At 41.9% G+C, this 27,329-nt stretch overlaps 1 protein-coding gene and 1 pseudogene across 2 annotated transcripts; one reads left to right on the top strand and one right to left on the bottom strand.

Annotated features, from left to right (window-relative positions):
- Positions 1 to 3,337: 3,337 nt before the first annotated feature.
- On the bottom strand, positions 3,338 to 27,270 carry Ccdc174 (coiled-coil domain containing 174). Of its 2 annotated transcripts, none has more exons than XM_034512135.2 (11): positions 26,871 to 27,270; positions 23,633 to 23,737; positions 22,618 to 22,718; positions 19,237 to 19,295; positions 16,389 to 16,566; positions 13,802 to 13,897; positions 12,353 to 12,495; positions 11,840 to 11,934; positions 10,067 to 10,199; positions 7,583 to 7,729; positions 3,338 to 6,885 (listed from the first exon to the last, which is right to left on the bottom strand). In XM_034512135.2, exons 1-11 carry the CDS (start codon positions 26,910 to 26,912, stop codon positions 6,590 to 6,592), a joined length of 1,395 nt encoding a protein of 464 aa, XP_034368026.1. In that variant the 5' UTR covers positions 26,913 to 27,270; the 3' UTR covers positions 3,338 to 6,589. The 2 variants fall into 2 exon arrangements, with proteins under 2 accessions (XP_034368026.1, XP_034368025.1); XM_034512134.2 differs by having other exon boundaries at positions 7,583 to 7,732; positions 26,871 to 27,244.
- LOC117715356 (small ribosomal subunit protein uS17 pseudogene) lies at positions 20,970 to 22,226 on the top strand (annotated as a pseudogene).
- Positions 27,271 to 27,329: the final 59 nt, after the last annotated feature.

Raw genomic sequence — 27,329 nt, 5'->3', positions numbered from 1 at the left:
GCACAGTGCAAGATAGTGCAGCATAGTGCTCCTATTTTTGTGATTCTGGTATGAACACACACACCACAAAACAGCATGGCACATATGATAAGGAACAAAATTTGGCTGTGATTTAAAAGGAGAGAGGACACACATCCTTCCCTGTAGTGGCCGGAGCCAAGAACAAATTTGGGTAAAATGGCTGAGTACTCAAAAACAAAAGGAAAGCAGGCTTCCCAGGTCATCTGGCCATGCTTCTCTAGTTTCTGTTTCCCTCTGGGTTTGGTCAGAAACACTCCTATATAGGGTTTGATGTATAGACGGTGGTTTGTGTGACTGCCCTGTGAGTAAGCATGGCTTCTGATAATGGCACAGAAATGCTTATCCCTGCTGTTCTCTGAGCTGCTTGGCACATAAGGTGGCATCTGGAGAGAGGCTAGAGAATTCTCCAGCAGGCAGGAAAACAGGCCACACAGAGAAGTGCATCTTAGTACACATGATGAGGGCCAGCATGCATCCTGCGCCACCCCACTATGCCAAGACTCACCATGAAACCATGGCAATGCAGTCCTGGGGTACTAACCCTTATAAATACTTGGCCCCTCTACAGGGACATTCATTACAGTGTCAACAGGCCCCACTGAGATGAATTTCCTGAAAGGATTGATCAAGAAGTCTTTCCACGTTATTGAATGATGTCACTTCTCAAAGTGATACTCAAGGGGACATTTCAAAGGCAAAGGGAAGGTGGCAGTGAGAGATAACAATTGTTAAATCATTCTAAAAGGTGCCCTGGCTGGTCCTTTCCTACCATGTCTGAACGCTTGTTTCTGTTATTTTGATGAACTACTAGGCAGCAACTAAAAACAACTGAGCAGCTCAGTTTTAGGAACCTTAAATGAAAGCAAACCAGCCACATGTAATGTAACATAATGTAATGGTACATTACACACTGCACTGACCAGCATTCCTAGAAATTTAAACTAGCATCCACACAGCTAGAGAGACTTGACAGTACATATTTTCTGTAGCTAGAAAACAAGAAGCCAAATGTTCTGCACAACTCTAAGAGTATCTGTAACATGGGAGACCAGGTGGTGAGCAGAGCCAGGTCTTTACACAAAGCCTCAAGACACAGTGACTGTTGAAGAGTGGACAGGATGAAGCAGGTCAGGAAGGAAAAGTGGACACCATGTTCCAGCTCAGAGAAGCTCAATGCTGATAGTGTACAGGACCAAGAAGAAGACAAAGCATAGCCTGGGGAAAATGCTTGAAACCAGGCCACAATGACAAAAGCATGTGGGCTTCGGGAGCTAGGGAAAACATGGCAGTTAGAAATGAATTTAAATGAAAAACAAGAGAGGGAGGGAAGGAGAAAGGGAAAGTAGAAGGGAGGGAGGGAAGGAGGGAGGGAAAGAAGGAAGGAAAGAGGGAGGGAGAGAAAGAGAGAGGGAGGAAAGAAGGGAGGGAAAGAGAGAAAAGGAGAAAAGAAGGAAGGGAGAAGGGAAGAAGGGAAACAAAAGGAAAGAAGTAAGGAGAGGGAAAAAAGAGGGGGTATTTAAACAGAGAGTGGAGAGGAAACAAGCCTCTGACTACTATGTGTGGACACTCATTTTCTTTATATACATGTGGAGCCTGGGTATAAGAAACCACTGCAGAGCACCAATGCTCTGCTAGAGGCCAGGCTTTAGTTTATTTTTAATTTAATTACTTTTGAGAGCACATATCACTATGTAGCCCTGGATGAACTGGAACTCACTATGTAGCCTCAGAGATCTGCTGAGATTAAAGGCATGCACTGCCAACCTGAGCAAAGGGTATGGGTTTGTATGAAAACATGGCTTCCCCTGAACATCTTGACTTTCCAGTTTCCTAAACATTATCATCAACCCCACCACCACACTGAGCCCTCACCAGTACAGCTGAACCACTCTTCAAACATGAAGGCAGACACCAATAACCTCCAACAGCCACATGAGTTCTCACAACCACAGGAGTCTCTTCTCAACATTTTCAAGCCAACAAATCATTTTCAATTATTATCACTCACCTTGGCTATGTAGCATTTTATGTGAACAGTCTGGCATATAACTGACTCAGCTTGCCTTACTGGCTCAAAATGAAACTTGAGCCACATATGGTGTGGCTATCCTGTTGTGTTAACTGTAAAGACCAGTACCCACCCCTGTTCAAGATTCTAAATTCCACTGCCTCATCTGTATGTCACAACCAGAGCAGCTGAACAGCAACCCAAGGGAATGACCCAAGCCTCTGGCAAATGTATAGCTAAGAGCAGCAGGCATCTCATGTATATGGATTCAAATTCTCTCCTTTGGGAATTCTGCAGGCCAACAGAATGATTCAGTACACCAATTCAAAAGAACTGTGCCAAAACATACAAGGCCCAGAGGAGAGGTTACAATAAAAACAAGGAACTCAAAGCAGTCTTTTCCCAAATGGTTTGCTCTGCTCTCCAGAAGTGCAGAGAAGATATGAGAACATTCTCCTGTAGGCTTACAGTCTTGGATGTGCACCTGGGAAAAATTGGCTTGCCAATCTTTGGTCATTAATGGGAAGACAATGTACAGGGACCATACAGCCAGGAAATGGTTCTGAGCAGTCCTGCCTAGAAGTTAGCACAAGAAAAGAATTAAACTTCAATTTCACTGATTTAAATTTAAATTTGGTGGGAAAGGAGAACAGGCAGCTAAGTAAAGGTGCTTGCCAAGCCTAGCAACCTAAGTTTGAACCTAGAACTACCTCACGTAAAGGTGGAACAGGAAAACCAACTCTACAACTCTATGAAGTTGTCCTCTGACCCCCACATGTGTGCTGTGGCACACAGACCCAATACAGAGATACACACAGTAACATTTTGAACTTAAAAGTTGAAACTGGAACTCAATGATAGCACACTTGACAAGCATGTGCAAGGCAAACCTGACACCTCAAAAACATACCACCAAAATTCTTAAATTTAAAACTTCACACAACTCAATTATCAGAAAATGTAAATGTTTGGGATAACCTGGACATGAATTTAGCACTTTTCAACTGCTTTATGACATCTAAATACAGATAAAAGTGTATCTGGTGAAAAAATGTGTGTACAAGCTCAGCTGCATTGTGGGCTACAGTGCACTTGGCAACTTACTGTGAGAAAATCCAAGTGTGGCTGAGCAGTTATTACTGACACTCTTGCAGAGGACTCTCTGTCCCTAACACAAACACTGCAGCTCCACTTGTAACTCCAGTTCCAGGAGATGGCACCCACTTCTGTCCTCTGAGGAATCAGGCATACATATGGTACACACATATATATGCAGGCATTCACACATAATATAAAAACAAAAGCAGATGTGATGGTGCACACCTTTATTCCCAGCACTTGGGAGGCAGAAGCTTCTGAGTTTGTTGGCAGCCTGGTCTACACAGCAAGTTTCAAGACAGCCAGGAGACAGATAGACAAACAGACAGATAGAGATATATATTTTTAAAAGAAACAAAGTAATGCTTGATGGTTTCTGCATCGTGAATGTATATTGAAATGTTCTGAATATAGTAGGTTCAATAGAAAAAAATTAATTTCACTTTTAAAATATGGTTCTAACAAAGTTGAAAGTGGCCTGGAAATGTAGTTCAGTTGGCAGAATGTTTACCTAACATGCAAAAATAGCCTTGGGTTAGATACCCACCAATACATAAACCAGGTGTGGTGGTGCACACCTTTAATCCTAACACTCTAGGGACAGAGGTACACACAGGATCAGAAATTCAATCCTGACACTTCCACTTCCTGTGGCTATACATCCATCCACACTGTGCTCAAGGTGCTGAGAACAAGCGACAGCTGAGTGCATAACCTCGGGGCTCAGGAACATCAGCAAAAGGAATAGAGTGTAAAGGCTGGAAGACAGGACTGAGAAATGCCGTCTGGAGGGCACAGCATAGTCACTGCACACGACACAGCACACAATCTTACAGTAGCTGCAACTGCCTGCAAAAGACTGCGACTTCAAGGAGCAATCACTGACTGAGGAGGGGTTCAAGGGCCCTATCCCTTCCTGCTGAACAATTGGTTGGGATGGATTTCTGATGAAAAGACAATCATTGTCTAGGTCCCAATAGACAGATCACAGATGATCTCAGATAAAATCAATGGATCACAAGACAATAAAATGAAAGGAATGGGAAAAAAGGACTTGTGGGGAAGAGGGGAAGTTGACAGGGTAGAAGCAGATCTGAGAAGGGTAGAAGGTAAGGGGAAACAATACATTATGTACACACATGTACAAAAACTGTCAAAGAATGAACTACAAAATGTTCAATCTGCTACATAACAAGTTTGAGCTACATGAAACTGTCTCCCAAAAAAGGAAAGAAACAAAACTGAAAGCGACACTTTGATTGCATCCCTATGAAGCAAATACTGTCTTAGTGCATGGATCGGAACTTGGGGACTCTGCTGCCATCTGCTGGACACGCTGGCAAGAAACTAGTCCATGAGAAACAAATTTCTGAAGCAGATTTCAAGCTCATCTGAGCTTAAAACTGGTGTGGTAAAGAAGAGACTAGAAAAAAACTTAAGTCTGTAAAACCCCAGAGAAAAATGACCTACAGGTACTACTTGACAGTGAAGAGTAACTGTGTTTGACTACTTCTACCTACCCAAGGGTTTGTAGCTTCCATGCCTACTGGCTCCATTCAAGGCTCACTGCTGCCTGGCTGTCCCTCCTGCCTTCTCTTTTCCCACCACGTTCTCTTCTTGATACTCTGCCTTGCAAAAGCACTTTCTTTCCAGCAACTAAATTGTTTTCCTTTTATTCTGTTTGAAGCTTGCTACGTAGTCCAGGCCGGCCTTGAACCCACGGAGATCCACCAGCCTCTGCTCCTAAGGTGTGCACTACGTCTGGCTCTTTTTTGCTTTTGCTTATGGCTGTGACATGTCTAGTAATTCTATTTCTTTCTCCTCTAAACCGTCTCCTCCTTTTGGCTGAGTTTATAGTTTCAGCTCACATCTTTGGTCCTACATTTTTCTGGCTATTCTGGATCCCTAGCATTATGTCTGCCATTTCTGGAAAAAAAAAAAACACGGGTAGCTAGATTAGTTGGGTTTTGATGTATATTAAAAGAGCTATTTGCCTGATGAGACTAACAAGACTGCATTATGTCTACCTTCTGCTTTTGTTGTGGAGCTCAGAGGACCTTTGGGATTTGTCTAAATTTTGTTAATACTGGGGCAAAAAGACTGGCAGAAGAAGATACTAGAAAAAGCGTAAGTCTGGAAATTAGACTTTAGTCTTGTTCCAATACAAGTGCCACATGACCTCGAGTCAGGTATTGACCAGTTCTACATTCCACTAGGTCATGACAGAAGAACAAAGCATTTCCATTCATAATGTGAGCAGAGACAAAGCCATCAAGGAGACCCCTAAGAGATGTGTCTTCCTTTGCTACACTGTTCCCAAAGGTTTGGTGGTCAACTCCTGACTGCCTGTCTGCAGTTTCATGGGTGAATGCTCTGAACACCCCTACTTAGTGACGTCCTTTAATTCCTGTGCACCAAACATCCCTGTTCAATAAGGATATAGGCAGGGACCTACCTGCTCAGCACCATGGGGTCCAGTCTTGACTCAGAGAGTCAAGAAGACTCAAGTAATGGGGAGCACCAAGAGGCACAGAGGCAAGAGGACAAGTCAAAGCTCTAACTGGTAAAAACTAAGAAGCACTGGTTTCTAAACAGCCCAGCAGCCTTGGGAATACCCAAATAATTCAGCCCAACTCCAGATATCTGCAGAGGACAGAGATATAGGTAACTGAGTAACAGGGTATAGATCAACTATCAACTTCTACCTCTGAACTGTAGGTGCTGTTCCCTGACCTCAGAGCTTCAGACGTGACGGCTAAGTCAGTATTCCACCAGCTTCCTTTTCCCACTTTGTCCCCTCGTTTGCCTGTTGAACAGTTAAAAACTCTTCCTGATTTTGCTCCATCACCTGTTTGGGAAGTTGAATCTGTGGAGACACTTGCATGCTAGTACTTCTGAAAGAAAAAGAATGGAGCCCTCAAAGTGAAGTTATGGGTGGGTGTGTCTGTAGAGAGGGGTGTGGAGAGATGAATCCCAGTTAAGAGTACTGGCTGTTCTTATAGGGGACTAAAGTTCAGTTCCCAGCACCCACATAGTAGCTTACAATTATACATGACTTCAGTCCCAGGGTGTCCAACACCCTCTTCTGATCTCCTTGGGCACCAAGCACACACGTGGTACACATATATAAAAGAAGACAAAATGTTCACATACTTAAAATAACTTAAAAAAGAAACAAGTTCCTCAGTATCAGATTTCTCAGATTAATATTTATAGTTTACACACCTGGAAACCCAATGAGTTACAACTAGTCTGCACGGAAGGGAGGAGATATTCCCTCTGTACCAAGCGATAAACAAAATGAACAACCAAACAGTCAATACGCTCTTGTCAATACACTCACTCCTCCCTGTCAACTAATCTGGCCTCAAGCCTGTGCATCCTTGGGAAAGTACAGGAAGAAGTAAACTCAGTCCTGTCCTGACTTCTAAGACACAAATGCAACCAGCATGCTTTGCAAGGTTATGTGACTTGTTTATAATAAGATATCATATCATCTAGTGTTTGAAAAGTGACTGTTGGCGCCTGTGGTGAGCTTTCAGAGGCAGGAATGGATGTGTGGGAAGAGCTGGGCTCCTGGCTCTGGCCAGAGGAATGGCCCAAGTCACTTGGTGCTGATCCTGGTCTGCTCCACGGCTGGCTATTCAAAGGACCAGTTCTCTTTTGACCCACAAAGTAATTTGAAGGTGGGGCAAACTCAGGATCTCGTTCAGCCCGGAGTTCTGACTGCTTCTTCGACCAGAATCCAAAGGAAAAGTCTATGAAAATAAGAAAGAGTATTATTAAAAAGCAATTATGAACAGTCCAATTTATTGAATATTTTTCAGTTCTTACATTTCTCATCAACTCCAACAGCAAAGGCTAGTGTTCCACTCAAGTAGCTTTGAAAGAGGCTTAAAGCACAGTCTTCTGAGGCAAAGACTGTGGTGGGCACTTTGGGGAAAACTTAGAGAAAGACGTGCATGTACAGAGGAAGCTCAGGTAAACTTTCAACCGAACATAGAGGTTGCTAAAGACAGAAGACCTCAGATGCCAGCCTCCCTCATACCTTAAAAGTAGTTCCTGAAGAGTAGCACTCTAAGCTGAAAAACCACACCTAAAAGTATGGATCTAAACTTCCCATGTGCAAAAAGAAAATTATTCTGTGGACAAGATACCTTTGTAGATGCTGGTCTTTTGTGATCATGTTTTTTATCATCCTGTTTATAAATAACTACTGTCCAGTATGGAGAAGAAATAAGTTCAGAGACCTGGAGACTTAAGCCTCAGGAACACTAAGAGTCACTGTGGGGCTGAAGGTGGAACCCAGCAGTAGAGCTCTTGCCTAGCATGTGTAAGTCCCTAGATTCTATCTCTGCACCATAAAAAAATAAAAATAAAATCTGACCAGAATCACACTTTTATTTAAAACCAAAACCACACTTCACAAGGGCCCCTCTAGAAGTTCACACCTACCTTTCCCTCGGTCCCACTCTCGGATGTGTGGCACCCCAGGCTTGGTGTCCCTCCTCTCCTGGATGATGACTTCCACCTTGCTGTTCTGGGCCACAGGAGGTGGAGCAGGTACAGGCTCTGGTTCTGAGGGCTCAGTAACAACTCCATCTGCTTTTGTAAGGAAATAAGAACTTATTACCATGGTTTAAAAACTTAACATCCTAATTTTGAATTAAAGCTAATCACTAGTGCTCACAGGAACAGCAAGCGTGCCTCACTAGACAGAAGTGAAGTGGTTTGGTAATGTTTATTTCTCTATGTCTGTGAGCGGGTGTGAATGCCAGAGCACATGTAGAATCAGAGGACAACTTGGTATGGTTGATCACCCTTTACGTGGGTTCCTAGGATCAGAGTCAGGAAATCAGGTTTCTTGAGTATCCTGACAACACTTCAGCAATTTCTATACAACAGATCACCTAAGTCCTTAAACAATTCTAACAATTTTCTTGTTATTAACAAGAAAAAAAATCAGCTGATCAATGGTAAACATGTATAAAGTATCAAGAAGATTCAAAACTAAAGTTAAAGTTGAATAGGTGTTAATTCCTGTGCTCCTAATGAGCAACTGAAGGACCCTAAATCCTCAAAGTATCCAACTATAACAGCGAGGAGCAGCCAATGTGCTGGAGAGGTGAAACCCCGTTCCATTTTGGCCCTGTTTTTAAAATCTTAATGAAAATCGATTTTTAAAAAAGGTGGGAAAATTTCATGTCACATCTTCTAGGACAGATGTTCAAGAGGCAGAACAAAAACAGACACCATGCAGAACTCAACAAGAGAAGGCCTTTATCTGAAACTAAGCACAGAATTTTCAATTCCTAGGCTTTTCTGGTGTCTTGTCAGTGTTGCATGAGGCCTTGCTCAGAGGCTAGAAAAGGAAGAGAAGATTCTAGCTAGTCCTAAACTGGTTCTCTTGTTGCTGGCAGAATGTCCCCAAGTTTCAATCTCATCTCCCAGGAGAAGCCACTTTCCAGCTTCCTCTGCTGCTAATACAGCCTACGGGCCTGAGCTCTGGCCAGTGAGATGCAAACACTGGGCTACAACTTCCCACTCACATCCTGAAAAGAAAAGCTGGATCCTCGTCCTCTCTCCCCTGCTTCCCTGACCCGGTCCTGGGCTGGATCAGGAGCAGGTGCCAGGGAGCAAGCTTGGAGTAGACAGAGGAAAGCGACATTCTAGAGAGCAGCAGAAACAGCAAGATGAGAGGAAACCTGGGACCAGATGACCAAATACTCTTGCACTCTTCAATGTTAAAACAGACAGGCAGGTTTGTATATTGGAGCCATTTAGGGAAGGGCTAAAGTTAGCAGTTTGGCTTCTACTCCATACCGCACAACAAGCCTGTCTGATCACAGCATTTCGCACTGTCTCCCAGGGAAAGCGTGTTCCACCTCACTTCTAGAGCACAGTTCTTCAGTTTGAATTTGTCTCCAGCTGCTTTTCCTTAATACTCAACTTGGTAAGTACATTTTACAAAGAGTACATTACAACAAAAAATAACTATAAGCAAAAAAGCTGCAGTTGGAGCTAGAGAGATGTCTCAGCAGTTAAGAACACTGGTTGCTCTTCCAGAGGACCCAAGGACTGATTTCCAGCACCCTCAAGGTGGTTAGCAGCCTTCTGTTCCTAGGGAACTGATGTCCTCTTCTAGCCTCTGCAGGCACAGGACACCAACACACACACACAAACACACACACACACACACACACACACACACACACACACACACGATAGAATTTTAAAAACTAAAAGAGCTGAAGTTGAAAAGACTAGAAAAAAAGGGTTTTAAATGTTTTTACCATAAAAATGATGTATGAGGCAGATGTCTACCTTGATTTAGATCACCTAATATATGCAGTTACCAAAACATCACATAGCACCCCCAAATATGTACGGTTTCTATGTTTTTGTGTATATATATTCTTAAATTTAAATTTAAAAATTTTTATGTTATATATGTACACAGCTAAATTTTTCTTTTAAGTCAGTATACTAAGCCGTCCTTATAAAAAGCAACTCAATGTATTATTTGTTAATATCCTTGTCTATTGTCTAAAAACATGAGAATGTCATTCTGAAACACTCCAACTATAAAAACTGCTCCTGGATCGTGAGATGGCTGAGTGGGTAAGAGTGCCTGCTAAGCAAACCTGATAACCTCAATCTGAACCAGGGATATCACAGAGAAAGCAAAAAGCACACTACTGACAACTGTTCTCTAACCTCCACACCTGTGCTATGGCACATGCACACCTACACTCACTCACACACCACATGCAATAATAAATAAATAGAAATATCTACGAGAAATCAATCTGCTCCTGGTGGGACCTCAAGGGCACAGGCTATTTAGAGGCAAAGCTAAGTTGCTGACTGTGACACTATGAGTGGGACACCGCAGATGGAGCCCTGCCTCTGAAGCCAGAAATCTGAGCCGTGCTATACCTCTGCTTTCTTCTTCAGTCCCATCCTCCTTTGATTTTTTAATCTTTTTTTGTCGCAGCTTCGAAAGTCTTGCTTCTAACATAGCTTTTCGCTTTTCCTTTATATTTTCTCGTTTTATTCTCTGATCTGTTGTCTGGATAGAACGAAATGTTAGAAAATTATTCACCTGAAGTCAAATTCATAACATTTGTTTAAAAAGATGAAACAATTCTCTTTGTTAAAGAAAGTGCTAATTAAGACAGGCAGTGGTGGCACATGCCTTTAATCCCAGTACTGGGGGGGCAGAGGCAGGTGCATCTCTTTGAGTTTGGGGCCAGTCTGGTCTACAGAGTGAGTTCCAGGACAGCCAGGGAAATACAAAGAAATCCTGTCTCGAAAAACCAAAAATAGGGGGAAAAAAAGTGCTAATTCATTTTCATAACACCTCTAAGGAGCTCTCCCAAAGACTCTGAAAATGGTGCCCTACAAAGCTGACTGTCACAGCTCTCTGATGCTTTAGGAAGTTAGAAGCATCCAGAGAGAAGAAACATCCAGTTCTCTTCTACTCCTAGATCCCCTAAAACAACCTATTTCCTAACCTACATCATCAAAATTACCATGTTTGAAACTAGATTTAAAACAGCAAGGCTGGAGGCTGGAGAGAGTGATTAAGAATGCTTGCTGCTCTTGCAGAGGACCGAGATTCAGTTTGCCAGCGTCCACACAGTGCCTTAAAACCATCCATAGTTCCAGTTCCAAGGAACCCAATGTCCTCTCTGGTGTCTGCAGGAACTGCACATGCATATGATACACACACAGAGATGTAGGCAGAACTTACACAAACACAGTACTAATGCCAATACTAAAACAGCAGGTCTAGTAATGGCTCAGTGGGTGAAGATGCTTGCTGCAATGATGTAAGCCTGGCAACCTGTGCTCAATCAATCCTGCAATCAACATAGAGGTGGAAGGAGATCAACCCCATAACGCTCTCCTCTGACCACCACACATGCATGATACACATTATACACACATATACTACTAATAAAAACAAAATGTAGCAAAACACAGACTACTTGCAAAACATTTATAATTTTAGAGTTTGAAAATCAACAATTTGATAATTATCCTTATGAAACTAACAATGACATTCTAAATATCAATTTTCATTTTATTTTACTACATTTTTTTTTATTCTTCTCTCAGACAATACATCTCAACTATAGTTTCCCCCTCTTCTGCTCCTTCCAGCCCTATCCCCTACCTCCCCTCTCCTGTAGATTCACTCCTCTATTCCCCTTCAGAAAAGAACAGGCCTCCCAGGGATATGAACCAAACATGGCATAATAAGTAACAGTAAGACTAGATACAAACCCTCATATCAGGGCTAGGTGAAGGCAATCCAGTGGGAGGAAAGGGGTCCCAAAAGCAGGCTAAAGAATGAGAGATAGCCCCACTCCCAAGCTAACAACCGTTTTATGTATGTATGCATGCATGAATGGAGAGGACCTAGCACAGATCCAAGGCTCAGTGACTGCCGCTTCAGTCTCTGTGAGCCTTGATGAGCCCTGCTTAGGTTGATTCTGTGGGCTGTGTTCTCCTGGTGTCCTTGACCCCTCTTCTGTGGGGGTCCCCAAACTCCAAGGGGAGGTACCTGATGGAAATCTCCAGTTTGGGCTCTCTCCACCCAAGGCTTGGCTATGAGTCTCTGGATTTACTATATTTTTTAAAGCATGGCCTATCAATTAAAAAATGATTCAAATCCATAACAATAACTTAAACTTTAACTTGTACCTGCTCACGAAGCATCTCTAAGGTTTTCATTTGCTTGTTTCTTAACTCTTTGTCTCGGGCAAAGGCAAAATACCCAACACCAAGCTGCCGGGCCTCTGAAACAACCAAAAGTATCCAAAGATTAGATTTCTATAATTAGCAAATCACATGTACAAGTTCCCAAACAAACCAAAAGAAACACACAGTGATATCGGCACAAATTTAAGGCAAAAACCACAAAAGTTAAACTGCTTTACTATCTACTAAGTGACAGACATACAGACAAGCTCCTCAGCCCAGCTGTCTCCTCTCCTCTCTGGGAACAAATTCTTGGCCTAACAAACCTTCTGTTAGGAAAAGGTCCCCATGTTTCTTAGGCTGTGGACAAAGATGGTGCTTTCACCCTCTGAAGTCCAGTCTGATCACATCAGAGCACTGCTCTGTCAGCATGTGGCTTTCTCCCTGCCACAGTCCAGCATTTTTAAAAAAGATTTTAAAAGCTGCAAACGAACAAACAAACAACCCCAACAATACCATTTTCACGAATGTCTTCATAATGGATGGGCCCCATTGGCTTTTTCAAGGCCTCCCTTTCTTCTTCCTCCCATTGCTGGCGCTGAAGTTCTTTCCTCATGTCTTCAGATAATAAAGTTTTTTCATTAGCAGGACTAACAAAACTGGTAGAGGAAGAGAAAAGCCTATGTTTAGGTGAGCGCCATGAGACAGCAACACTTAGGTGGATCATGGCTAAGTAACACCATTTGGAAAGACAACAGCTTCTACAGAGGTTTCTGACTAAGACATCAATACAACTGTTTTAATATTTTTTTTAACATTCCTTTATATACTGTGTGTATATATACACATGAGCACATATGTAATGTATGCACACATGCACATATGCCACAGCATGCATGTAGAAGTCAGGAGACTGCTTTCAACTTTGAAGAATCTATTTCCTCCTTCTACCATGTGGGTTTCCAGGACTGAACTCAGGTCATTAAGCTTAGCAGCAAGTACTTTAACCCAATGAGCCATCTTGCTGACCTAATTTTATCATTTTAAATCAATTCCCAGACTTACACACGAGCATGATGGGATCTTGCCTCAGTGCTCAAGAAAAGTGACTTTCCTTTCTACCCCTGTGCTAGCTGACATATGGGAGGTGGCCTAGCCAAGGAGGATGAACCACTGAACTTCTTTGAATGGCCTCATGTCTGAAGTCATGGACGTGTTATTACAGTGTCTCCTGTCCCAGCAGATGCCATGGTTTGTGCTGTGGCCCCCATGTGCTTACTCCAGGCCTGCCCACAGGATGCCTCAGCCTTGAAGGGCTCACAAAGGTCGAGCTTCTCTAATACTTTTCATAGAAAGGCTGACTACAGGAATTTTAATCACCAAGATACTTTCAAACCTTGTTTCTTTGGTTTCATTAGAAATGTTGTCATGAATCCTTTGCTTCAATATACAAAGACATATGAATAAGAATTGAATAAATCAAGTGAACCTTCTCAAACCCTCTGTCCACAAAGGCTGATTTGTTAGCTAGGTTTGGGCCCATTCTGTATTTGTAGCCTAGATCAGACATTTTTCCAAGTCAACAGTCAACTTATCCCTTTCAGCAGTTACAATGCACATGACCAGAATAGAAGGCTTGCCTGGAAAGCTGAGTCAGAAGAATCACTTAAACCTAGTTCAAGACCAGCCTAGTGAATACTGTGACTAGTTATCCCCAGGCCCCGGAAAACAAACAAACAAACAAGGGTCTCAGAAAAAGAAAATCAGTAAGTAAAGTATAATGGCATTCAGGTTGTTCCCTGAGCACAGAAGGTTAAGTGTCTGGATATGTTAACCGCTATAGGCTTCAGTGTATAGTTATATTATTAATGGTCTTACTATAGAAACAAATAGTCATTCGGTAGCCTCTCCCAGAAGGCAATCCCTGTGGCTGTGTTCCCAACAGAGGCCACATCTTAAACTTACAGTCTCCCCTGAAGATTTTTATCCATCTCCAATAGACCTGGTAAATCCTTTCTCATGCAGCGCCGGGATCGACCCAGAGAGTCCACATAATCCACCCTGAAAGTCAGACATTGGGAAGACAGTTAGACACGGGCAGATCCCTATGTCAGGGAGTTGGCAATGTCATTATAGACCGTTACCAAGAACCCTGCAGCTAAGGGCCCATTACTATAGAAAAAAACCCACCTAGTTAGCAGCTGACACTCAGTAAGCTTGTTGTGCCCTCTACAAAATCTCAATTTTAGAAACTGTAGAAAGGAATTGATCATGTTTCTGATTTCAGAGACAAATTACCAATACAGAAATGAAATGAAAGAACTCTCTTCATTTGTATGTGCATTTTCACCACGAGACTCTGTACTCCAGATTTTCATTCTCCCTCCCCAGTGTCTCAGGTCTCACTCTCTATTACTGCTCTGCTTCTAACACATTCTCGCCAGCGAGCTTAAGAGGTTTTAATATAAGTTATGGTATCTTTTGGATCCACTTTGAGTAGGAGGAAGACAATCAATATACACCTTTCTTCATCTTTCCTCCAAGACACAAAGTAAGGTTAAACAAAACACTGAGACTTCCTAACAACAAAGTATGGGCAGGTTTTCACAGAAGCCATTTCCTTTGTACTATGGTGTAACATATTTTTTGTATTTGTTACAAGCAAAGAATCTCCCAAAATCTAGAGCAGAGTTTGGGGCACACAGTTAAGGACTTAATAATAAGGAAGCAACTTAAGGTCCGATTCAACTGGCTGTGCTGTTGCCTGTAGTTTCTTTCCTCTCAGGTGAGGCTGGTTTCCTTGTTAGTTCATGCTTTCAAAACCAAAGGCTTGGGAATCCACCACTTTAGTCTTATAGCTGATTATCACAAGAAACCAAGCCTACAACTAAACAAACAATGTCTTCATTTTCTTTTTTTCTTGTTTCTTTCCTCCTTTTTCTTTTTTTACTGAATGGGAGAGAAAGCCATCTAGCCAGATGGTCTGTGTAATTATTTACAGTATTTTTGCAGAAAGATTTTCCACCACCTGGGATCTAATTACTAAAAGGATTTACAAGTAGTGACAATTCTGAAGCTTAATTCAAAAACAAAAAGTGTGGGAACTGCTTGGAGTGTGTCTTACTGCACCATATGGTGGCATGTGACACCTTCAATTGCCCTCCAAATTCCTCAAATCGCTGGCAAACTGCTTGTAATCATAAAGGCATTAATAAGAAAAGAATTAAAAGACATTCAAAGAAGACCGGATTTCTGCCTTGAAAGCAATCATAGCTATTCTGTTCTGGAGCAAGCCTCAGAAGCACACAATGCCAGCAAAGGGAATACAGGAGTCAGCAATGGCGCTAGCTCCTCAGCAACTGCTTACTGAGCAGTCCCAGCCAGCATGAACGTGGAGAGACGGTGGAGTGAAGAAGGACTATTCTCAGGGCAGCAGGAAGGGTGCATGCCAGAAAACACAATTTACGTAGATTACAAAAACAAGCAAAAGTTTGCCTCAAATATTTTGCTGGTAAAAAGGCCTAGAATGGGTCAACTACAAATAAACGATAAGATGCCTCCACCCAAAAATTTGTTCAGATGAGGAAGCAAGTACTTAAGACTAGAAAGGCACAGAGAGGCCGTGTTCTTCTCTGTGAGTCCATGTAGCACACAGCCACATGTCTACCCACAATAGTAACATTAGATATTTAAAAGTAAGAAAGCATGGACCCCATTGGACACCTCTAGCAATATGAAGAGGAAGGTTCTCGGACATCCTCAGTATCGGGGATTTCTCTTTATGCATAAATACCTGTCCAAAGGGGCTAATTAAAAGGCCAAGAAACACCACAAACAGTCCTGAACAGCTTCTAAAAATCCCCAAGAACAAGAGTTTAAGAGAGGGCCAGCCCCAGTATGTGGTCAGGACACCAGTGATGTCTAAGTAATGGCAAGCTCTGCTAAATGGGTGTCTAAGTGACATAAAAGACACTGTAGTGAAATTGTCATTCTGATCTGCCTAAGGCTGGGTTCTTGCATCTTTTATGTACATACAGGTAAAGTTCAGGAAAATGTCAAAAGTGAAGTTCTGCAAAGTATCTGCTTATGCGCCCAGAACGGAACACACATGCTTCCAGGAGGGAACTTAAGGGAAAGGCAGTGGATTTTTGGTGTTACCAGAAAACAATGTAGCTAGAATACAGCTCACTCAAAGGGGCCGACTTCCCAGGGCCTGGCATCTGAACCAGCACACAAGGAAAGCTGTAGCATGGTAGAAAGGGAGCAGGACACGGATGGACTGCCCTAGGATCCTTGGGCCTGGCACCACACTAGGCACAGCAGATGCTCAGTTCTTATCTGCAGTCATACCCATGTCACCTGTCCACTGGTGTACCAACTTCTACATAATCGATATGCTAGCTCATCCCGATGAAAAGGGATGGTTCTTGGAAGATAGAAAACCCAGGCAGAATATGAAAAAAAAATGCTATGAAAACGATCAAGCAAAACATTTCTCAAAAAGCCAACGTGAGTCTGAAAGGATTGCTATGATCTAATCACCCTTACCCACCATTCCTCACTGGGGTCTTGAGGAGGAGGTATGTCTTTTTCAGAAAACTCTTCGTCATCATCATCTCTCTCTTCTTTGATTCGGGAATCTCTAGTAGCTCCAAGCACCTCCATTTCTTTTCGCTTGTCTATGATCTTCTGTGTGAAATCCACAAGGTACATGTCCTCTACTTCCTCATCTAGGGCACAAAAATCAATTTACAGATTCTTGAAATTAAAAAAGAAAACCATAGCTGGAACTGAGAAGGAAATTAGAAGGGCCCCATTGTCTGACTGTTTGCCAGTCAATGCCTGCACCTGGGATAGTTTACAGACACAGCCCACCAAGCATCTGACAGGAAGCTCTAAATAAGCCATCCATAACACCATTATACTCCAAAAAGCCCTGATGTTCCAGCTGTGTTATCAACACACTGTGTGAGCAGTGAGTCCATGTAAGACAACACACCCATTCAATTTTGAGCAACTCACAGCTGACAACGTACAAGACACACAGAACAGCATTTCTGGCGATCAAGATAGTGGACTTTATTTTGCTGTGGTGTAACAGGCCTTTCTACACAGACAGGTTGCGTCATTTAACTCTTACACTGGTGGACAAAAGTGCTTAAAAGGCCCTAACACAGCTAAACAATGTACTCTTAAGCTGGGGCTTAGTGTGCACACCTTCAATCACAGCATTTGGGAGGCATGCAAAGGCAGATCTGTTTGAGGTCAGCCTGAACTACATAGTGAGCTCCAGGCCTTCCAGAGCTACATGGTGACACCTGGTCACTCTCTCTCTCACACACATATCCTGAGTTCTTTTCACAAGTGGACATTGTTTTCAGGCAAGACCTGAAGTCAGGTTCTTCAGGGATGGATTCAACATGGTGTTTTCTAAGGACAGAGACTGAGAGAGGACAGACACTGGGCTTCCTATCACCAAGTGGTGATGTCATTCCCTTTACAGTGTAACAGTAGAAGCAACTGAGGCTCTAAGACTTCACCAGCTCAGATACACAAGTACAGTAATAAGTATCAGGCCTGCTGGATCTGACAAAACTCACTCTCCTCAGACATCCTCCTTTTGACTGAGTTACTATATTTTCATGCTATTTTTAATTACATGTACGGGGAATGGAGTGCATGGGAGTGCAGGCGCCCTCAGAAGGCAAATGAGAACATCAGTGCTCCTACAGCTGGAGTTACAGGCAGTTGTGAGTAGCCCATGAGGGGTGCTGGGAACCAAATTCTGGTCCTCTGTAAGCACAGCAAGTACTCTGAACTGTTAAGACAGCCAGCTCTCCAGCCTCTGGGTTTCAGTAGTTTTGATTCAATAAAAGTTTGAATCAAAAGAAAAAATAAGAATAAATCAACAAAGTTTTCAAAGCTAAAAAGGGGAAGAGGCGTGTTCTTTGAGTGCGAGGTGCAGTGCACACAGCAGTGAGACATTCTGGAGACAAATGCCTTGCTCCTCTTCTGGAGTGCAGCACTGTCACCACAGCTCCCAACTGCAAGAATGGCTGATCTTTCCATACTGGACTCCTTGAAGGGCAGACAAGGCATGCTCTCTGAGAAGAGGCAAAGGTGGCCCATAACCACTGGTGTCTTGTTGCTAGACAGGGTAGAACTGCTGAGCTCTACCCCTCCCCCTCTCGCCTGCAGGATCCTTTTCTCCAGCTTACCAGGTCACAACATTTCCTTCTAGAAATTTCCTGAATGCATACTTGCTTTCCCTGCCTTCTGCCAATGGTATGTACACTGGCCCAGAAAGTCTCTTATATCGTTGTCCAACTATGAATACTGATTTCTATTTCAGGAAGTATGACAAAATGGAATTGTATTACAAATGTTTAAATCAATTACAAACCATCATACAACTACTAATAGAATATCCCACGAAGTAAAAATTACTTAGGGTATGGGAAAATGTTAGCAAAATAAAGGAAAGAGACAAGGAAAGAGGAGAAACAGAGAAGGCAAAGTTAAATAAACTAAAAAAGAAAGAAAAGGAATAGTATAGAATATTCTGGAGAGAAAAAAAGAGCAAGGAATTATCAAAAAGAAAAATAAAATAAAGATTTCCCAACTAGATAAATGTAGGAAGAAAACTAAAATTAAAAATGTAAGAGATGAATCAGAGGGAAAGTACTTGTTGCCCAGTTGTGAAGACCTGAGTTCGAGTCCCCATAACCTACATTAAGGGTGGTTTGCAGCACACCTGTAATCCCAGTCCTCCTATGGCAGCAAGACGAGAGGTGAAACAGACCCCTCCAGATTCTGTTTGAAACAAGGCGGAAGGTGAGGCCCAACGCCAGCTCGACTCCCATGCTGTGGCACTAACATGCCTGCACTCATACTCACTAACGTACACAGCCACACACCCGACACATTCACAAAGATATAAATGCAAATAGAGGAAAACTGCAGAACACGAATTAAAAAAAATAAAAAGCATATCATAGAAATAAAACTAAAAATAGAGAGACAAAGAAAAGGAAAAACGGATGCATAACCCAAGAGCCTAGATAGGACCATAATTCTGCACAGCCTTCCGTTTTCTACAAGCATGGCTGTCGCTGCATGCAAGGCTGCTCCAGCTGAATGGTCTCCTTGGTGCTATGCTCTCCTCCTCCACTGGATGGGCTCTGCTGCAGAGGCAGCACAACTGGCTCCCTATACTGCCCTGTCCCCTGATGGCTCCTAACAGGCTGCCTGGTACCCAATAGACCATCAAATTATTACTGCAGATTTTCTTTTTTTGACTTGATTTTCAAAATTTCTCCCTCTCAGAATCATTCAAACAAGTAATACTGAAGATCTGTATGAACTGCTGACAATAAAGAAATATAAACTGTTTTGTTTACCTAGAAAACCTCCTTTAGTCATCTTCTCATATAATTTGGCCTTTTCTTCCAATTTTTCCCTAGGAGAAAAACAGACAAATATTAGAAATGGTCTTCTAACTGTCCTTTCTGTTACCAAACTATCAACTTGACAGCAGCCACCTCCCCCGAGGCTTGCCATGAAAGGCTGGTCACTGCACACGCTGACGGCCCTGACCTGAAGAGACCTTCAGACCCATTGCATCTGCTTCACTGTGAAAACAGCAGTGTGCCTAAGAACCTGAAGTAACTGCTCAGTAAGTATCTGACAGTGAATAAATGGATGAACTGAGTTAAGGCTCCAACAATTTAGCTGCTAAATACAACCTAAGTTACATGCCAAAAGAAAGATGTATCTAAACAACATTTTTTTCTATTAAAAATTGTCGAAAAGGACTTAAACTTCCTGTGTTTCAGTTCCTATAACCTGACAGAGCACGTTCTTTTTATTGCTTCTATGAGTTGTCACAAAAATTAACTGGATAGCTGGAGAGATGGATGGCTCAGCGGTTAAGAGCACTGACTGCTCTTCCAGAGGTCCTGAGTTCAACCATCTGTAATGGGATCTGATGCCCTCTTTTGGTGTGTCTAAAAACAGCTACAGTGTGCTCATATACATAAAAAATAAATAAATCTTTAAAAAAAATTAACTAGATAACAAAGTAATGTCATTTTCTCATTTTTACTGTCCTCCCCCCATCCCGTGTGTGTGTGTGTGTGTGTGTGTGTGTGTGTGTGTATGTGTTCCTTTGGGGGGGGGGGGTGTCTGTGTATGAGTCTGCACATAAAGGCCAGAGGTTGACTTCAAGTGTCATTCTTAGGAGTTAGCCACCTTGTTTTTGAGACAAAGTCTCTTAGTGGGATCTGGAGCTCCTCAAAGAAACTAAGTTGACTGGACAGTAAGTCCCAGGCATCTGCCTGTCTCTGCTTCCCAACAGTGGGATAAAAATTTATACCACCATGGCTGACTTTTCTATGAGGATTTTGGGCTCTAACTCAGGTCCTCATGCTATACAGCAAGTAATCTACCACTTGAGCCATTTCCCCAACCCAATGAAGCTGCAGAATTCTTATCATGCACAGATGGCTATCAAGGCAGATGTTACAACTTGGAATTCTCCAAGTGCAGGAAACTACTGCCACTTTACAAAAGAATGTTAGCTAATAAACAGAGGAAACCCACTAATAACTCAGCAGCAGCAAGACTTCCCAACAATACAAGGCATACAAATGTTTTAGTGACCAGGAGACTTAGTCTCAAAGTTACCCACCCCAGGTTACTATTAACCACATAGGAGAAAGGGCATCTTCATAGTGAAGAACTCTACCGGACTTTTTCTAACCAAGTGATCAAACTCATCATTACTGATGACTCAAATTGACAATTATGAGCCTCTGGATAAGATTTACTGGGTAACACAAAAAAATTACACAATATTCTTAAATAAAAACTTTCATATAACCCTGTTTAGACACAGGACATAGCAGGGGAAAAAATGGCCTGGACACTTAAAAATGTTAGCAGACTAACTGACAACAAAAGGCAGAAGAACTGGAGAGATCTGAGAATTACAGGCAAAAATGGAATATAATCTTTGAATCCTGAATATTTTTTCCCTAACTTTTTAGGATATGATTTCTCTGTATAATAGCCCTGGCTGTCCTGGAACTCACTTTGTGGATCTTGAATTTTTACAAAACGTATTTAGGACATAGTTGTACTGGAACAATTGGCAAAATCTGAAGTATGAGCCACAAAATAGTAGTAAATATTGTGTAGGATAATGTCCTTATTCAGATAGACATATACTGAAATATTCACAGGTAAGTTATCATGACACTTAAACATCTTCCTCTAAGGTGTCAGGGAAGAACAGAGAAAAGCAAATATGACAATATACTAATTAGTAAGTTTAGGAGACAGGTATTAGAATGTTCCCTTTACCCTTCTTTTAGTTGTATTCTTGGTTTGGGAGGGAAAGTTTGGGGTCTCTAAATACTAATGTCTTAACACCTAGCCTAGAACACACCATGGAACACTTCTTTAAAATGTGCTGATAAGTTGAAGACGTGATTCAGTGGACAAGAACATGGTATTCCAGTCCTAGAAACACACATTATAAAAAAATTGTTGATATAGGTCAGGCAGTAGTGGTCCATTCCTTTAATTCCAGAGGCAGAAGCAAATAAATCTCTGAGATCAAGGCCAGCCTGGTCTATAGAACAAATTCCAGAACAGCCAGGGCTATTATACAGAGAAGAGAAACCCTGTCTTGAAAAAAACAACCAAACAATAACAAAAATTGTTGATATAGCTTTTTCATTTTCTCAGCTGCCAGAAAGATGGCAGACATTCAGACTAAGCATGCTTACCAGAAGTAGCCCATAATCTTTTAAAACAAGGAGTGGGTTGTACTGACAGAAACTGGCAAGGAAAGGCTTCCTCAGTACTACAAGAACATTGGTTTAGGCTTCAAGATACTCAAGGAAGCCATGGGGGGTTCCTAAATAGACAAGAAAATGCTTCTTCACTGGTAACACTGCCACCCAAGATTGGATCCTGTCTGGTATCATGACCAAGATGAAGATACAAAGGACCACTGTCATCTGCTAGAACTATATCCACTACATCCCAAGGTACAGTCGATTGAGAAGCACCATAAGAATATATCTGTACATTAGTTCCCTTTTCAGGGATGTACAGCCAATGTCACTGTGGGAGGGTGTAGAGCCCGGAGTAAGACAGTATGCTTTACCGTGCTCAAGTTCACCAAGGCTGCCAGTACCAAGAAGTAGTTCCAGAAGTTCTGAGAAGATGCTGGCCAATTCCCAGAATAAAGTTATTTTCCAACTTAAAAAAAGAAGTTGATAGATTTAATGTGTGATAAAAGCTCAAAACAGGACCCTATTTTATCTTCTAAACTGAATAATGTTTTTCTTTTTGTAAGACAGCAGATATGGGTAAATTACAGTATTTTTAGAAGACAACTGGCTCTCCATTTCTCAAGTTCCTATCTCCGGATTCAACATATTGGAAAAAAACAATATTCCAAAACACTGTTACATTGTTGCTAATATATACTATGTATCTGTCTGTACAGATTTTCTTTCTTGGCATTCCCTAAAAAATACAGAATAACAACTATTTATACAGCATTTGCATCATTTTAAGCCCGGCAGTTCTGAGCATCCTTGAGCTTTGATATATGAGGCAGAGGAGGGTCCCAGAACCAACCAATACCCCTTAGATATCAAGGGACATTGTATTTACACTGTGGAGTATTGGGCTAAAAGGATGCATATTAGAAAGAGTAACATCTGAATGTCTATTTCTTTGGTAATTTCCTGTTCAGGAGTAACTACCTTGATTTGTCTAAAGTCTTCTGCTCCTCAAGCTTCTGTTCAGCATCCTTCTCTGCTCGACTGGAAACACCTGCATTTTGTTTGCTCCAGATACTTGGCTTCTGTAGAATGATTCAAAAGAATAAAATAAAACCACATAGTCACAAAATAAACTCAACTCGTATGCATCAAAATCACAGAAAATCCTTAGATCTCACGAATCATCAGAGAACTACTAATTCTGACAACTAATTTATAGCCTACATCAGACTACCTGCACATGTCAAAGCTGGAACTGGAAACAAGTCCTAAACCACATAAAGAATGTCCTTTTGAACATCACTGAGCTACTTCTCAATTGACTTTTACCCCTGACTGATTACTACAACATTCAATATTCCAATGAACATGAGCAGAATACAAAGGAATACAGTAGATTACCACCTATAAAAAAATTGAAAACTCCTAAACTCTTTCAGATTTTAAGTCTATTTCTATATTTTACAACTGTTTGTCTTTGTTTGAATACAAAATACATGCTACTCTTCCGTGAGAATGTAAACAATCCACTTACTAACAGCATGTTAAAGACAAATATTGGGACTGGAAAGACAGCTTACCATTCTCTATGACGGTACTTACTGCTCTTGCAAAGGACCTTAGCTCAGTTCCTAGTACCCACACTGCTTGTCCTACTACCACATATAACTCCATTTCCAGGGGATCTAACACCCTTTTCTGGTCTCTGAAGGCATCCATGCACAGGTAGCATACACATGCATGCATGACATATATACTCACACAAGTATGCATACATACAACATACATTAGTAAAATAAATCTTTTTTTTAAAAGAGTATTAAATAATCTTACTAATTTTAATATTTAACAAAATGTATGCAAATGTTCAATTACAAGCCAGGGATTTTTTTTTTTCTTTAACATTTACTTATTTACAGATAATCACTGACATTTTTCAAAAGCTTAAAATATAATACAATTCTCCCATGTTTGGAATTGGTGGAGATATTTTTACCTTATTAGTTGTCTTTGGTTTTCTGAAAACTCCAGAATCTTTTAGAAGTTTTTCTTGTTTGAATTCTTCTTGTTTTCGGAAGAGCTCAGCCTTAAGATCTACCAACTAGAATAAAACAAGAAAACAACAACAATATTCAACTCAATTCTGGCAAGTGACTGGATTGCTAAGCAACAGAAATTCTCCGAGGAAGATCAGAGCTTCCTGAACATGGACAAGAAACACAATGTTTAAATATAGAACTCCATACAAAACTAAACTGCATTGGATTTCTCGTAGTTTTGCTATTGATTTTGCTATTAATTCTACTGCAACTTTCATCACTCAAGGCTTTTTTTTCTGCCAAGGGCAGTGTGATACAGCAAAGTAAGCAAGTGACATTTACATGTGCAGATAGGAGTACACTATTTTCTGAAGCATCTTCTGTTCATGGGATACATACTAGAAGTACAGAGTCAAGTTTAACTTAGTTTAAGTTTAACTAAATCACAAGGTTTAAAAATGGGAGGGGGGCGCTGAAGAGATGGCTCAGTGGTTAAGAACACTGGCTGCTCTTCCAGAGGTCCTGAGTTCAATTCCCAACAAGCACATGATGGTTCATAACCATCTATCATGGGATCCAATGCTGCCTTCTTGTGTGTTTAAAGACAGGGACAGTGTACACACATATGTAAAATAAATAAATAAATGGGAGAGGGGAGTACAGGTGAAGAGATCAGGGCAGCTAAGGAAACACTGCACTTCTCTCTCAGCTTTGTCAGTCCTAACAGTACAATAAGGGAAATACAGAATGACAAGTGATTCTATGTAACAGCATCTCTAAGTCAGACACTACTACTGACAGGGAAAAGAAACATGACTGAACTCCGAGGCTGAAGAGATGATCAGCAGTTAAAGAGCACTTGCAGAAGATTCAGGTTAGGTTCCCAGCACCTGCATGGTGACAAATGGCCATCCATATATTAACTCCAGTTCCAGGGCACCAGGCACACATGTGTTGCATGTACAAAGGCACCTGGCACACATGTGTTGTATGTATAATGTTTTGTGTAAAAACATTATACACAAAATTTAAAATCTTTTAAAAAAATTTTTAATGATTCTTTTTTGGTTTTTAGTGTGCATTTGTTGTTTTGCTTGTGTGTGTGTGTGTGTGTGTGTGTGTGTGTGTGTGTTCTCCTGGAACTGGAGTTACACTTTAGAGCTACCATGTGGGTGCTGGAAATAAACCACAGTCCTCTGGAAGAGCAGTCAGTGCTCTTAACCTATCTCTCCAGCCCCAAAGACTCTTTTGTTTTTTCTTCTTTTCTTTCTTTCCTTCTTTTTTTTTTTTTTTTTTGTTGTTGTTTGTTTGTTTGTTTGTTTTTTCGAGACAGGGTTTCTCTGTATAGCCCTGGCTGTTCTGGAACTCACTCTGTAGACCAGGCTGGCCTCGAACTCAGAAATCCGCCTGCCTCTGCCTCCCAAGTGCTGGGATTAAAGGCGTGCGCCACCACTGCCGGCCTCTTTCTTTCTTTTAATGAGTGAGTTCAGTGATTTCTATTTGAAGGAAATCCACTTAAAGGTACCATTGGCAGGGATTTAAACAATGTAAAGGAGTTTCATTCCAGGACCCAATATTCAAAATTCTTAAAAGAAAAAAAAGAAGAAAATTTTACCTTTTCTTTTAACTTTGTAAATGCATCAATTACCTAGCTATATGTTTTTATATTTTACAACTACTTCTGAATCACAAAATGACCAATTCTAGAACTTCATTTGTATTGTAATTACTGGAAGCATTATCCTCTGGACAAGTTCACTTTGGTTTGGTTTGGTTTGATTTTTAAAGACAGGGTCTTACTGTTTAGCCCTGGCTATCCTGGAACTATGTAGCTCAGGCTAGTCTCTGTCCACTTGTCTCTACCACTTACAAGCTGAAGTTAAGAGCATGTGCAAATACATCCTGCATATTCTTTTTTTTTTTTTTTTTTTTTTTTTTCTTTTTTTGGTTTTTCGAGACAGGGTTTCTCTATGTAGCCCTGGTTGTCCTGGAACTCACTCTGTAGACCAGGCTGGCCTCGAACCCAGAAATTCACCTGCCTCTGCCTCCCAAGTGCTGGGATTAAAGGCGTGCGCCACCACCACCCTAGAGCATGTGCAAATACATCCTGATTAATTCAGTTTGTAAGTACTGAATCCAAGCAAACATAATTCCTAAGACAAAGTTTTTTATCTTGTTTTTTCGTTTTGTTTTGTGTTTTGTTTCTTGTTTTTTTTCCGAGACAGGGTTTCTCTGTGTAGCCCTGGCTGTCCTGGAACTCTGTAGACCAGGCTGGCCTCAAACTCAGAAATCCGCCTGCCTCTGCCTCCCAAGTGCTGGGATTAAAGGCGTGCGCCACCACCACCCGGCAAAGTTTTTTTATCTTAAAAAACAAATTCCAACAAAATATTTCATACATTAGATTTTTTTCCTCTTGTATTCACATTTGAAATTCAAGATTAAGTCAAAGGTTAGGCGATTTGTTCGGAGAACAAATAGAAAAGGCACCGTTTTTCAATCAATCAAACTGAATCTGGGTTCTCACACAACAAATCTGTATGTACACTGAGAAAAACATTGGGATTCACCTTTGGGTGTCAACTTCATTATCCATTAAGAGTGACAATTAATACCACGTACATTCAAAAGCACTTCTGAGGACTCAATGACAGCATGTATATAAAGCACAGACACAAAATGTGTACAGTATTTACAAGTTTTCTGCTGAGAGTGGTTAAGTTAGCAAAACTCCTCACATCTTGTCAGTCCTCACGGGCCCGGGTACCCCATCCCTCAAGGCACTAACTAACTTGTTTGGGTCGGGCTAAGAGGACTCTAAGTACTCTGGGAGTTCTAGGAAGACAAATCATATCCCAATGCTCGAGAAGGACTTTGGACTGGGGGAGAACCCAAGAAGGGCACGTCCTCCAAGTCCCCGCAGCCAGAGAGCCGGCTGTGGCGGCTGACCCGCAGGATGCGACCTGAGATCCCTGGGAGGATGGCTTCCGGGACTCTCCTGCGAGGCGAGCCTAGCCCAGGTGCCTGGCGGAGCCGCGTTCAGGATCCTGTGAGTAAGGAAGCTGTCCAGGGTCCCCGCGGGGAGAGGGCCGGTCAGGATCCCTGCCAGACGGGGAGTCCAGGCCCCTGACTTTCGTGCGGCAACAGTTAGGTCGCCCGAGAAAGGCGGAGGAAACGCGGAGCCACACTTGAACTCACCGAGGAGGCTGTAACATCCAAAGGCTTTTTCTTTCGGTCCATCGTCCCGCCAAGGCGTCCGGTCCCAAAACACAGGCCTCCTGTGGCCTCAGTCAGACCCTCCGAGTCCGTCCCGCAGCAGAACCGGAAGTGTCTTTGATAGTGACGCTGGATTTGTGTAATTTTGCGACATAGATTTACGACCTCGGCGCCATCTTGAAAGCGTCAGCATACGCTCCCTAGTCGCTACGTAGCCATTTTGAGAAGGTCAGAGGGTGTCCTAGGGTTGAAGTTGATCGCAATTGGTCATCTTGAAGAGAGCAGAAAGTGAGGTGGGAATTGTCGCCCTCTTGAGACGAAAGGAAGATAGCCTTCATTGCAATACACACCATATTGAATGGAGAGTCTTAGCTGATAGGAAAGAATAGCACCATCTTGAAGAGGCCTAAGTAAGCTAAAGCGTCTCCAACATGAAAACAA

The sequence above is a fragment of the Arvicanthis niloticus genome, chromosome 9, assembly GCF_011762505.2.
Source record: "Arvicanthis niloticus isolate mArvNil1 chromosome 9, mArvNil1.pat.X, whole genome shotgun sequence".
NCBI classification, from domain to species: domain Eukaryota; kingdom Metazoa; phylum Chordata; class Mammalia; order Rodentia; family Muridae; genus Arvicanthis; species Arvicanthis niloticus.
Note: the sequence above shows the minus strand (reverse complement) of the source record. Positions and strands in the feature narration are given on the sequence as shown.